The sequence below is a fragment of the Ailuropoda melanoleuca genome, chromosome 16 (genome assembly GCF_002007445.2).
Source record: "Ailuropoda melanoleuca isolate Jingjing chromosome 16, ASM200744v2, whole genome shotgun sequence".
Classification (NCBI taxonomy): domain Eukaryota; kingdom Metazoa; phylum Chordata; class Mammalia; order Carnivora; family Ursidae; genus Ailuropoda; species Ailuropoda melanoleuca.
Window position 1 is genome coordinate 65,952,041 of NC_048233.1, and position 11,819 is coordinate 65,963,859.

Consider the following 11,819-nt stretch of genomic DNA (forward strand, 5'->3'; position numbering starts at 1 on the left):
AAACTTTCAGTTCTAATATTCTGTGAAACCAAGATTCACTTGTAATGGGGGGTAGAAATTAATCTTAGATCCTACTTATATCTTGCCTTCCCTCCTTTCCATTTTTGAATAATTATTATGTGGCTTGTGCTGTGTAAGGTGTTGCGAATAAAGAGATTAACAATACACAGCTTCTCTTCTCAAGGAGTTGAAATCCAAAGAGGGAGACACTGTATGGTGTCATCATTTGGTTTTCTGCTGTAAGTACCAGCCCAAGAGTTTGAGCCATACAAATGTGGAGGACAGAGTAGGATTACTCCACTCAGTCTGTCAGTGAGAAAAAATGTCCAAGTGAGGCTTGATCTTCAAGAATGGATAGGAATTAGCTTAGGCTTTCAGAACAGGAGGGAATAGCATGCACATCTTTTACAAGGAAGATAGCAATCTTCTGAGTGTCTGCTGACCTCTTCAGAATTGCCACGTGTATGTGTGTGTTCATTCATGTATTCATTTCATCAGCAGTTGAAACTCTTACCCTGGTCTTCCCCCATGCTCTGTGGTAGTGATTATTGCTTCTGAACAGCCACCTGTCTGTAAGCTGCAGAAATGGGTGTCTTGTGTCCCATCTTCTCTGTCCTTCCTCACTCTCCCTAGCGATGTTATTCATTAATTCAGGGAAGGTACAATAATGAGCACCATTTGTCGAACACTTATAATGTACCAGACATTTGCTTAGCGTTTTACATATTTTCTCATTTATTTTAATCTGTACTGCCACCCTGCAAGGCAAGAATCAGGAGCTCCATGTGTCGATCAGGAAACGGAACCTTGGAAAAGTTAAGGCAAATTGCCAAAAGCTTTACTGTTGGAGTTGATGAACGTAAATTTGAAGCCATGTTTCTCTAAGTCAGAAAGTCCATCTCTTAACTACTGTGGCAAGATACACAGTTGTGAGGACTCACTCTAAACTACGGGAGAAAGTTTGGATACTTTTTTTTTCCGTAAGATTCTCCTAGACAATTATGTTTGAACATCCAAAGATAATTGAAAACTTGTGTTGAGGTTTAATTAAGTCACTGATAGTTATGTAACTCAAATTTAAATTGTATGAATTTTTTCTTACGATATTATAGTTCCCATAAGACATGTCAGTTGGTCAAAATGCAAAGAAAGCTCCCCCATCCCTATACCCTTCTTCTACTACTCACCCCGCTTCTCTCCCATTAGAGTGTGGATGATTGGTGCCCTGACCAGTATTGCAAAGCCTCAGCAGTCTGCTAAATGCCCTCCAGATCCAACCTCCAGCGTATAATCTGACTTAAATCACCTTTCTGGCTACAACTGCCCCTTTAGGCTTGTGCCCTGGCAATCTCCCTTTACCTCAGTTTTACTGCCAACCCTCCCACCCCACACCACTGCCACCTCCGCCACAACCCTGTCCGAGACACAAACACATCCCCATTCTCTAGTATCATCAAACTCAAAATTCCTTTAACATACATTTTTTTTTTAATTGCTGTGCATTTGCTCTTGCTAATCCAGTGCCTTCCTACCATCTTCTGTTGCCAACCAGGGAAAATTCTGCTTATCCCTCAAGTTCCAATATAAATGTCACCTTCTCTGTGAAGCCCTCCCTTCCTCCTTCTCCAGAATAGGCCCTGTTTATCACTTTCCTTCTGACTCTTGAACGTTCTGTTTATGTCTTTGGTAGAGCCCTTAACATAATTCATTTTCTATCCCTTTCTGTGTTTCCCCTGCTCCTGAATGGGAGTTCCTAAGTTAGGTCATTATCTTTTACCCTTAGTGTTCACCTGTAGTAGCTTATCATACTGCATTGTTACTGGTAGTGATAATAACCATTATTAAGTGTATCCTGTGTCTTAGGCACTGTGCTTGATGTTTATACATATTAATTCATTTAATCCTCCAATTCATCCTATGATACAGGGACAGTTATTATCCCCATTTTATGAAGTAGGAAACTAAAGTTAAATGAGGCAAAATAACGTGACCAGGGTAACACAGCAAGTGAGTGATGGAGTCAAGATTTGAATCTAGAGTGTCTGACTCCAGAGTTCTTTCTTTATACTGATAGGAACAATCAAATTGATTAAGTGCTCTGGGGAGTTATCAACAACTAGGAAATACATTGTCCAAAGATGTGAGGTCCCTTGGAAAAGGCTTGAAAGTCATTTGAAAAATTTTGTGTGATCACTAGAAGAGAGTCAAAGGACTCTGCTCTGATCACTGGTAAAGTTGGTTCAGAGCTTGCAGCACCTGGACAGATAACCCTCACACATTGTTTTTGTAGACAATGAATGAGCAAAAGTGAAAAGCCAGTGTTGGACTGATGGATGTTGTAGATCATCAAATGCCAGAGCTCCCTTTTGATAAAGGAGAAGACCAAGGTTCAGATTAATTAATTAACTTGCCCAAGGGCACATAGCTAATAAATAACAGAACTTGGACTAGAATCCCAATTTTCTGAGTCCCAGTTCAGTGCCCTTTTTACCCTATATAGTGTGCCCTATATTAGAGTTGCTACGTTCATGTTTGGAGAGAAAAATGCTAGACCAGGGCAGAAATGAGTCTTTGAAGGAAACAGTGTGATGCTTTTGGAGCTGGTCAGCTTTTGCCTAAGACCTGCTGCTATTTTGGGCTCTCGGTTTGCTCAGAACTAAATACTGCCAGCCATACAAATAAAAAGGCAAGGCTATTATTTAGGCCTCCTAGGTCTGTGCTTTCACTTACCTGCTTGCAAGGGCAAATTATCAGTTGATCTCTGCTGGGCAGTTGGAGCAAAGGATTATATTAGCCCTTGTCTTAGCCCTTGGACATCTGCTGGTTTGTCTCCATTAAAGTAAATGCACAAGCCTTGCTTTCAGGTGGTGAGAGGAGAGGGAAAAGAAAGAAATCTAAATCTGTCTCTACCGGTGCTGATTTCTAATGCTGTTTCTTTCTGCTTCTTTCAGGGTGACGAGGAAGGACCCAGGTAAGATCACATTATTGCTGCTTGTCTGTTCTCAGAATTGAAGCAGAGTGACATTTGTGGCCTTTTAATGCCCCATGAAATATGGACAGCCAAAGAACAGCACAGAAAAGGGATCAACATCTTAAGCCAGGGCTTCGAAAATCTTATTTTGTAAGACTCCCGTCTCCCTCCCCATCTGTGCCATTTCCTGCCTGTAACCTTCAGATAAAGGTAGACTTTAAAGTATGTAATGACAGTAACTTCTGAATACCTTGTTAAGAAGAGTAGGCACTATATTTGAATGGTAATTAGGCTATCAGGTGGACTGCCTAGATAAACTTTTGCATTGTTCTTTCTTGATTGGAATTAGATTGCTTTTTTTAATGGGCTTTGGGTCCAATATTCTTTGTTTCTGACATATAACATCTTTGCGTCTGACTGGAGACACTGATACTGTGAATCCTAGGTCGTAGGTATTATGTTTCCTTTCTTGGTTTAGGGGGAAAAAAAAAGATACTCCTTTCTGCTTCTGTAGCACTACATTTGAAATTTGAAAGTGTATTTCATTATTGCCTCAGCCTTGCAGTAAACCTGGAGTTTGGTCTCCTTACCTTTGCTGTCATGCTGCTCAGTGAGAACAGGCTCTAGGAAATGTTGCAGCTTTGCCATCCACACAGTCAAGGGGTGCTGGTACAAAGTAAAATAAAATGTCCAGGTGGGTCCCCTGTGTCACATAGGATCAAGGACTGTTCAGGGTAGGATGTGTCGGAGTGATCATTTAGGCCGCTGCTATTCAAGCTTTAGTTTTAGCAGAAGTGCCCCCCCTTTTTTTCTTTATACAGCTTTATGTAGAACCCCAATATACAAAGAGGTTTTCTCTGGTTAAAGTTGGGGGCCACATCCATTGGTGAACCTTCTCTCTTCAATACAATAGACCCCGAGGGGCTTCTGCAGAAACCTAGGGTTCCAAAGAACTCAATTTGAAAATCACTTATCTAGTTCAAATTTCTCATTGAAAGAAGGTACGTGAACTGTTCAAGGTTACCTTACTGGAACCAAAATTCAGTCTTCTTTGGTTTTATTCATAAACCAACAAATAAAGTTTCTTTTTTCCTTCTCCGTCCCCACACCCTCTGCCCACTTCTTGGTGCCAAACCTTATCCCACATCTGCATCTCCTGATGCTCTGTCCTTTGGGAACTGTGGTTCTCAGCCTAGATCTAGCTCCTGGTCTACTGTGGCTAAAGCCACAGGTACCCTTCTTTAGAACTACAGAGCTTCAGGAAATTTCTTCAAACTCATCTTTCAGCCATTCTCAGGATCAGGCTCGCTCTGAGTTGCAGTTCATTTCTTTCCTCCCTCTCTCCTTCCTTCCACTCCCTCCCTTTCTTTTCTTCTGACCTACTATGTGGCAGGCACTGTGCTATACACTGGGTATACAGTAATAACTAAGACATGGTTCCCATCCTTGTGGGAGAAACCAGCATATCACCGGGCCCTTACACTGTGGTACAAGTGCTATGACTAAGGGAAGTTTAGGCTGCTTTACGAAGGCTCCTAAGTCAGTCTTGGAGGATAAGGGAAGGCTTACCAGAAAAGGTCATATATAAACAGGGCTCTGAAAGATGAGAAGGCAGGCAAAGAAGGAGCAGGGGGCAGGGTTGTTCTAGGTGGAGGGAACAACTTGTGCAGAAGCTCTAGACAAGAGAAGAGGGGAAGAAAGAAAGCAGAATCCAGATCCTTTAGGGTCTTATAGGCCTTCTAAGGTGTTTGAGCTCTCTCTGTCTTGCGGGCAATGGGAAAGCGTGAAAGAATTGTAAACGGGAATTAACCTGAATAGATTTGCATTTTTTTTAAAGAATTATTTATTTATTTATTTGACAGAGAGAGAGACAGCCAGCGAGAGAAGGAACACAAGCAGGGGGAGTGGGAGAGGAAGAAGCAGGCTTCTAGCAGAGGAGCCTGATGTGGGGCTCGATCCCAGAACACCAGGATCACGCCCTGAGCTGAAGGCAGACGCTTAAGGACTGTGCCATCCAGGCGCCCCAGATTTGCATTTTTGAAGTTTCCCCTGCCTGCCTGAATTGGAAGTGGATTAACACTAGAGCGTAGGAGACTAGTTAGACTGAAGTAGTGATGATGGGAGCCTAAATCTACATCTTTTCTAGTTATTGACCAGGTTTTCACCATTTTGCAGAGACCTTTGGTTTTGACAGACTCTAAATTACCTCCTTGGCACTCCATCTCTCCTACTGTCTAGACTAGCTCTAGCTCCTTAAAATCCAGGCCAAGCAGAGCCCTAGACCTTCTTCCCCAGAAAGAGCATCAGACAAGACCAATATAATGAAAGCACCTTAGCAGATGTAATGTGGCTCGGACGAGCCTGATTAGGGTGAACACGCTAATTTGTCTTCATGGTTACATGTCAGAGTCACTTTGAGTAGAAGAATACAGGGACCCTAGGAGGAGATTAACTCGCTTCAAAGATACTATTTAGAGTAAGATACTGGCTTTAGAGTTTAATTGCAGAATCCATCGTGTCATTTTGTCAGGATAATTGTGAAGCGTAGAGTTTCATTACCAGCAACCAAGATGTCAAGTTGTCTCCTTTGAGCTAGGCTATCCAATCTGTTGGACTGGGACTTGACAGAACTCTCTTTTGGGACAATGAACCCTTTGATACAATGATCATGATCAGAAGATCATGTTCTGATTTGACAGAAAGAAGAAAACGAAGTCAAATTTTCTTTTTAAACTTTAAATTTATATGTGTTGGTCCCATTCCATTTGTGTTGAACTACCATTTGGCTCAGTTAATTCCAATTAACACTTCAGGGTGGATTGCCTTTGATCTGAAATTCTCTCATTTATGATACACGTTTTACCATCTCAATAAGCCAGGCAGAGTTTTGTTCCAGAGGCTTCTGTATTGCTGACAGTATTGAATGAGAGTTTGATGTGTAAGGGAGATAGCAGGGAAGTGTGGGTGTGCCTGCCGGGGATGGAAGAGAATGAATAGGGAGACTCTGCATCCAGGTCTCTTGGATTATTACACCTGTGTCTCCCTTGCTGGCATTCTTTCCATTTAGCTGCTTGTCCACCATCTGCATGGAAGTCCAGGGAGACCCGGTTCTGGCCACTCCACAAGAACAAAGGGAAATCCCTGTGCTATGGATCCATAATTGTCTGTACTAGAGCTTGTGTCTTGCCTTCCTACCAGCCTCCCTGCCGCCTTTTCTCTTTTTGGTTCTGACTCCCCAAGCCATTTGACGTGGAACATCCCAATATTGTGCTGTTTTTCATGTCCGTTCCTGGCCCTGAATTTTACTGTGTAGTTGTCCTGCTGATTAATAACAATAATCGTAGCCATCATTTATTGACGGTTTACTGTGTACAGTATTTTATATCTGTTCTCATGTAAAGCTTGTAGTTATGATGTAGTTATTATCCTACTTGTAAAATGAGGAAATTAATGCTCAGAAAGATTAACTTGCCCTAGATCATCACAGAGGTAGGATTTGAATCTACCCTGGCTTCAAGGTTCATGCCCTGCGCTCCCATTTGGACTGTCTGCCCTTATCTGTCCTCATCCACCAGTGTGTTTCTCTCTGTGACCCTGAAGGAGAGCCAGGAGGATTCATGCATACTCCTCAGAGGATCGCTTTGCTCTTACTCCTCTAACCTGGGAGGTCTTACTTGCTTTGACATTGAATTTCTAGGGCCTCTGCTTTCTCAAACTACCCCTCCTCTCCTTAGCCTCTGTCATTTTAAAGGGATATTTCTTCATCTCACCCTCACACAGTGCCCTTTCAGAGTCAGCAGCAAAAGGAGTACTTTCAGACGCCCTGGGGAGTGGACAGCCAAGCCTTCCTTTGACCCTGCAGAATTCCCTGCCTATTGCCCCTGTGTTTGGTTGTTTACTCTTCAAATCCATGCCACAGTTACATAGATGGCAAGGATTCTTGGAGGGCATGGATGAACAGAAATCCTAATGTGTAGAACATGGATATTAACCACCATGGAGTCATCTTTTAAGAGGGTGTCTTTGAAGCCCAGAGTGATTTTTTTTTTCAAGCAAAAAAAAAAGCAATTTACACTTTTGGCAGCAATTTTCTGTCTTCTCTGTGCTATTATGGGAAATCTTGTGTTCACTCCCTCACAGATTGGCTCCTCAACTCCTCCCAGAGCCTGCTGAGAAATAAGATATATTCGAGGAGAGGGGGTGGCAGTAAGATCTGCTGCCTTGAAGCTGTTTTGTAGTGGGAGGAAGTCAGAGAGGAAAGGACCCTGAAACTCCTGTGCTCAGAGGAAAAAGGAGCAAGATCAATATTAAATCTTGATTTGCTATTGAGATTTTCTGTGCTTTTTTTTTTTAACTTAGAGGAAAATGGCTTTTTAATAGTAATAACCATATTTGGGACTTCTGTAGAATTTTTTTATCTTCAGAGCTGGCTCTTATTCAGGCAGAAAGCTCCTGCTGAGATCAGTGTGAATCTGACCCATGCTGAGTCTGTGATCAAACAGGCAGCGAGTTCTGAAGGAGTAGGAGCTCAAGGAGAGTCAGCAGACCTACCTTCTATTCTTGGTCTGCCTGAGACTGACTGTGTGACCTTGGGCTAGTCATTCAACCTCGTTGCCTCTTTGTAGGCTGTTTTTATTTCCCTGTAAACACTAGCCTTTCTTTCCCTGCTCTCCACCCAGTTTTTTGGGCTAACGTTGCGTGAAGGAGTAGTCTTATATCACATATGGAGTGGAAGGAATCTGCCTATAGATTCTGTAATTTAGTAGATTTTTTAAAAAAATCTTCCCAATTTTGTTTTTTTAAAAATTTTCTTGGGGCTATATATTAGGTACTCCCCCCCACCCCAAATAACAACCATGTGTTCTTAGATATGACATTTGTCTTCTTGACAACTTAGTTTGGAAACGTAAAAAGGAACTAAGTCAATGATGCACTTAGGTTTCTTTTGTCCTCTGATTGCAAATTCCTGGTTTGGTTTTTGCATTGTCTTCATTTCAGAAGGCCTGGCTGGAAGCCAAGGAACATGGCTCTGATACTTGTGGCATGGACTGGAGATGTCAGGGCTGTTTATTATACAGAAGTGGGATTCCAACATCTAAGTTGGCCTTCAGCATAGAGAATCTCTTGAGCACACTTCCCTCTTTCAGAACCTGGGCTGACTTTGTTTTCCCCTGCTGATGTCAGTTGTTTATCCTCTCCTCATCTAGACGAAGGATAAAGCTATGTTATGCATGATGCTGCCTCTCTATAATCAAAGCAAGTCTCCTTTGCTAAAGTAACTGCTTTTCAGAAATTTACCTGTGAGAGTCACTTTCTTTTATTCTGTGCATATTAGTATAGAACCAGAGAACCCATTCACAGCTGGAAAATTCAGCCAGGGTGCCTCTAGTTTACTTCCATCTGTCTCACATTAGGAATGCTGACTAGGAACAGCCTGTATTCTAACATACATCTGCCTGCCTTTTCTGGCTTCATAATGCTAAAAATGAAAAGAAAAGGAAAAAAAAGAATGAAAGAAAGCAAGGAAAGGAAAAGGAAAGGCCTGGTAGAAGGGGCCTGAATATCATTTTGCATGCTGTGGTTTTCCTTGAAACATTTGTGTATATTATCTCATTTATTTCTCATATCAGTCCTATTAGGTGGTTAATACATTACACAGAGTTGCAGAGAAGTTATATATACATGAGGTGGCACAGCTAAAAAGTGGTAGAACTAGTGTTCAGACTCATGTCGTCTGACTCAAGCATGTGGACTCTTAACCACAACAGTGCTCTGTAATGAGTACGTCGGGCATAGAGTAGGGTAGTACTACTACTGCAGAGTAGAGAATCGGAAGAGAGCATCTGTGCTGGGCCCTGACGAGTGGGGAGGCGGAGGCTTCTCCAGTTAGAAAGGGTAGGATGGGCACCCAAGCAGAGAGACCAGCGTGCCTGCAAGCTCAGAGGGAAAACGCATGTGCTGTGTGGGGAATGGTGAGCCACTGCGTGCCTGGGCTGTGGCAGGAAAGGAGACTGAAAGATGGCTGAGTCCACTTTGCGAAGGGTCTCACGTGCTATGACAATGTGCCAAAAGTTTTGTACTACCCCTTTGTCCTTTCTTGAGAAGAAGTGGACAGAATCCTGAATCTTACGGGGTTTTTTTCCTGTAGTCACATCTCATGATTTGTTGCAGGTAAATTGTTTGCTTTGTGCCTCAGTTTCCCTATCAAAATAGCACATCCTGTTATCCTTAAAGGATGAGTATGCTATGAAGCATTGAAAGTGTTCTCCTTTTGGGATTCTTCTTTTAAATGGAAAAACAAGCAACTGAGCTAAAGTAGCTAAAGAGGGAAATTGTTTGATTTGTATCTTATACCCCTATTTTGACAGCTCCTGCCTTCCTCGAACTTAAAATCAGGTTTGGCAAGTAGTTATCTTGTTCCTTCCAAATTAATAGAGAAAAGGAATACTAAAGCCTCAACATTTTCCAAATAGATTTAAGACCAAAGGTATTTTTTAAAAGCTAGTTTAAGAATTAAATCGATGGGGGCGCCTGGGTGGCACAGCGGTTAAGCATCTGCCTTCGGCTCAGGGCGTGATCCCGGCGTTATGGGATCGAGCCCCACATCAGGCTCCTCCTCTATGAGCCTGCCTTCCTCTCCCACTCCCCCTGCTTGCGTCCCCTCTCTTGCTGGCTGTCTCTATCTCTGTCGAATAAATAAATAAAATCTTAAAAAAAAAAAAAGAATTAAATCGATGTTACATTTGTCGCTGAATTAGATCTGGTGCTGAAGAGTCTGGCTGGAGCCTAGTTCTCTTTTTCCTTGTTTCTCTTCATAGCCATTCTGGACGAGCTCTAAATAATCAGTTTTAGGAAGTCACAAAACTCTAGTCTGTGTTTTAAGAATAACTAAATCTGATGTCATATGCCCTCTCAACTGTGGCAGCCGCAGCGAAATTGTTGTTACTGGTGCCTTTTTCATTTTAGGAGAAACCTTCTAGTCTCTAGCATCTTCTCACTTCCTCCCAGTGAGAGGCAGGCAAGAGGTCAATAATTCCATTTTCCCAACAGCTTCCAAGATCCTTCCCCTTTTTTGTACCTCCGTGTGGCTGAACTGCATTCTCCTCTATACCCAGAAACTCGCAGCAGGCATCTGTAACAGATGTTGGGAGCAGAAGCTGGTGTGTGTCTGTGTTTTGGTTTGTTGTTTTGTTTTTTTCTTTTCTCTTTTAAAGATGATATGAAGGTTCGAGTCAATGAATGTAGGTTTCTTTAAAACTAGAACTCCAGGAAGGTAGCTTCAGAACGTTAAGAGAGATGGCCAAAGGCTGAGATAAAACTTGGGTAGCCTAAATGCTGAGGTCTTTGCCAAGGACCACTATTCATGTATGTGCCTGTGCTTCTTTGGACCTAGGACCTAACTATGAGTGGTTTTACGCTCATAAAAGAAATACTTCCTTATCCACAGGCAGGAGTTTCAGGGAAGAAAAGCACTTTCTTATATAAATGCCTCATCCCCCTCCTCTTTGGCACCACTACCAATTGTTCCCCGTAGGTTGCGGTATGGTTGTAAAATGGAAAAGCATTTTGTTTCCTTGGTGAGTACATGTCTCCTTCCCCTCTGGTTCCATCAATTCTATTTAAAGGAAAGTGAGATTGAGCACGAGGAACACAGCCCAGAGAAGGAGGAGCTGTGAGAGTTGCAATAAAGGTCGGGAGAGAAGCATTTCTCAGCTGTCCCTGGCTGGTCGACACTTCTTGGTCTAGAGGCAACGGGGCAGCGTGGTGGTGCACACCACCTGCACAGGGACTGCCCCTCAGACAAGGCCAGTGAAAGCTGACCGTGCTGCCAGCTTTGCCCTGACTGTTGCAGCTGTCCAGGGGCTAACAGCTGCCTGGACACGGTAGCGATACCTGCTTATGTGCTGAACGTTATAAATAGGACCTAGACCCACATATACTATTCAGAGCTTCAGAACAACTCTGTGAGCTATAGTCATTCTGTTCTTCTTTTTACAGATGAGGAAATTGATATCATAAGAGGTTATATGATTAAGCCATGGTCACACAGAAAGTGAGTCCACCAGGATTAGAACCCAGATCTCTCAGGCTTAAAATTCTGTGCTTTCAACCACCACACTATACTGCCTTTCTCAGGAGATGCAAGATTCGTATCCTCCAACATCTTGGCTGGGAATAAGTGACAAGCCAACAGATATTTGGCGTTTTTATCAGGAAATTTTTTCATTTTCTTTGTTGAATGTCAACAAGCAGTTTGCCTGAGACAGAAGTTGAGATGGAGCTTGCCAGGAAAATGCCTAAGGTGGAAAGAACCAGAACTTCTCTCCCCAGACAGGTAAACATGAGTTTACTCCCTGGCTTTTGTGGAGCCAGCAACTGCCATCGCCTCTTCTAAAAGAGCCACTGTTCACCCAGTGGCAGGTGCAGGCCAACTGTTGTCATGGCAACGGCAGGAGAGGCGAGCATGTTTAATTCCAGAACTGATAATTAACTGGGGGGTGGGATGGGGGCAGGGAGAGAAATGGGGGGATAATTGTTTCAGGAGAGAAAACTTAGCAATTACCAGCAAGCTGCATAGATGAAAAGGCCAGGCACAGATGCTGCAGCCCAGCATGCCCCTAGAATTCAGCACTCATCCCCTCTGGTTAGGAATTTTTGATAAACTGAAACGAAGGGTCAAGTCCCCAGCCAACCAAGACTCTTTAAGGAACCAGATGAGGAAGGAAGAATGTTATATAGAAGTGCAAGGGGTCAGAGGAATGACTTCTCTAAATGGTATCACCCAGCCAGAAGCAATCCAGAAATGCTGTCTAAACTCTGTGGGAAGAGTTCGTGTTTGAGAAGAAAA

The 11,819-nt window shown here is 42.9% G+C and overlaps 1 protein-coding gene across 1 annotated transcript in view; it reads left to right on the plus strand.

The window, feature by feature from the left end:
• TRIM44 (tripartite motif containing 44) overlaps positions 1–11,425 on the plus strand; it is a gene marked incomplete at its 5' end in the record, with an annotated part of 67,825 nt that extends 56,400 nt beyond the window's left edge. Inside the window, 2 exons of the mRNA XM_034644805.1 lie at positions 2,952–2,971; positions 11,225–11,425. Of these exons, the coding sequence (XP_034500696.1) occupies positions 2,952–2,971; positions 11,225–11,366 (162 nt within the window). The remainder of the gene's footprint in view (positions 1–2,951; positions 2,972–11,224) is intronic.
• Between the last annotated feature and the right edge of the window lie 394 nt (positions 11,426–11,819).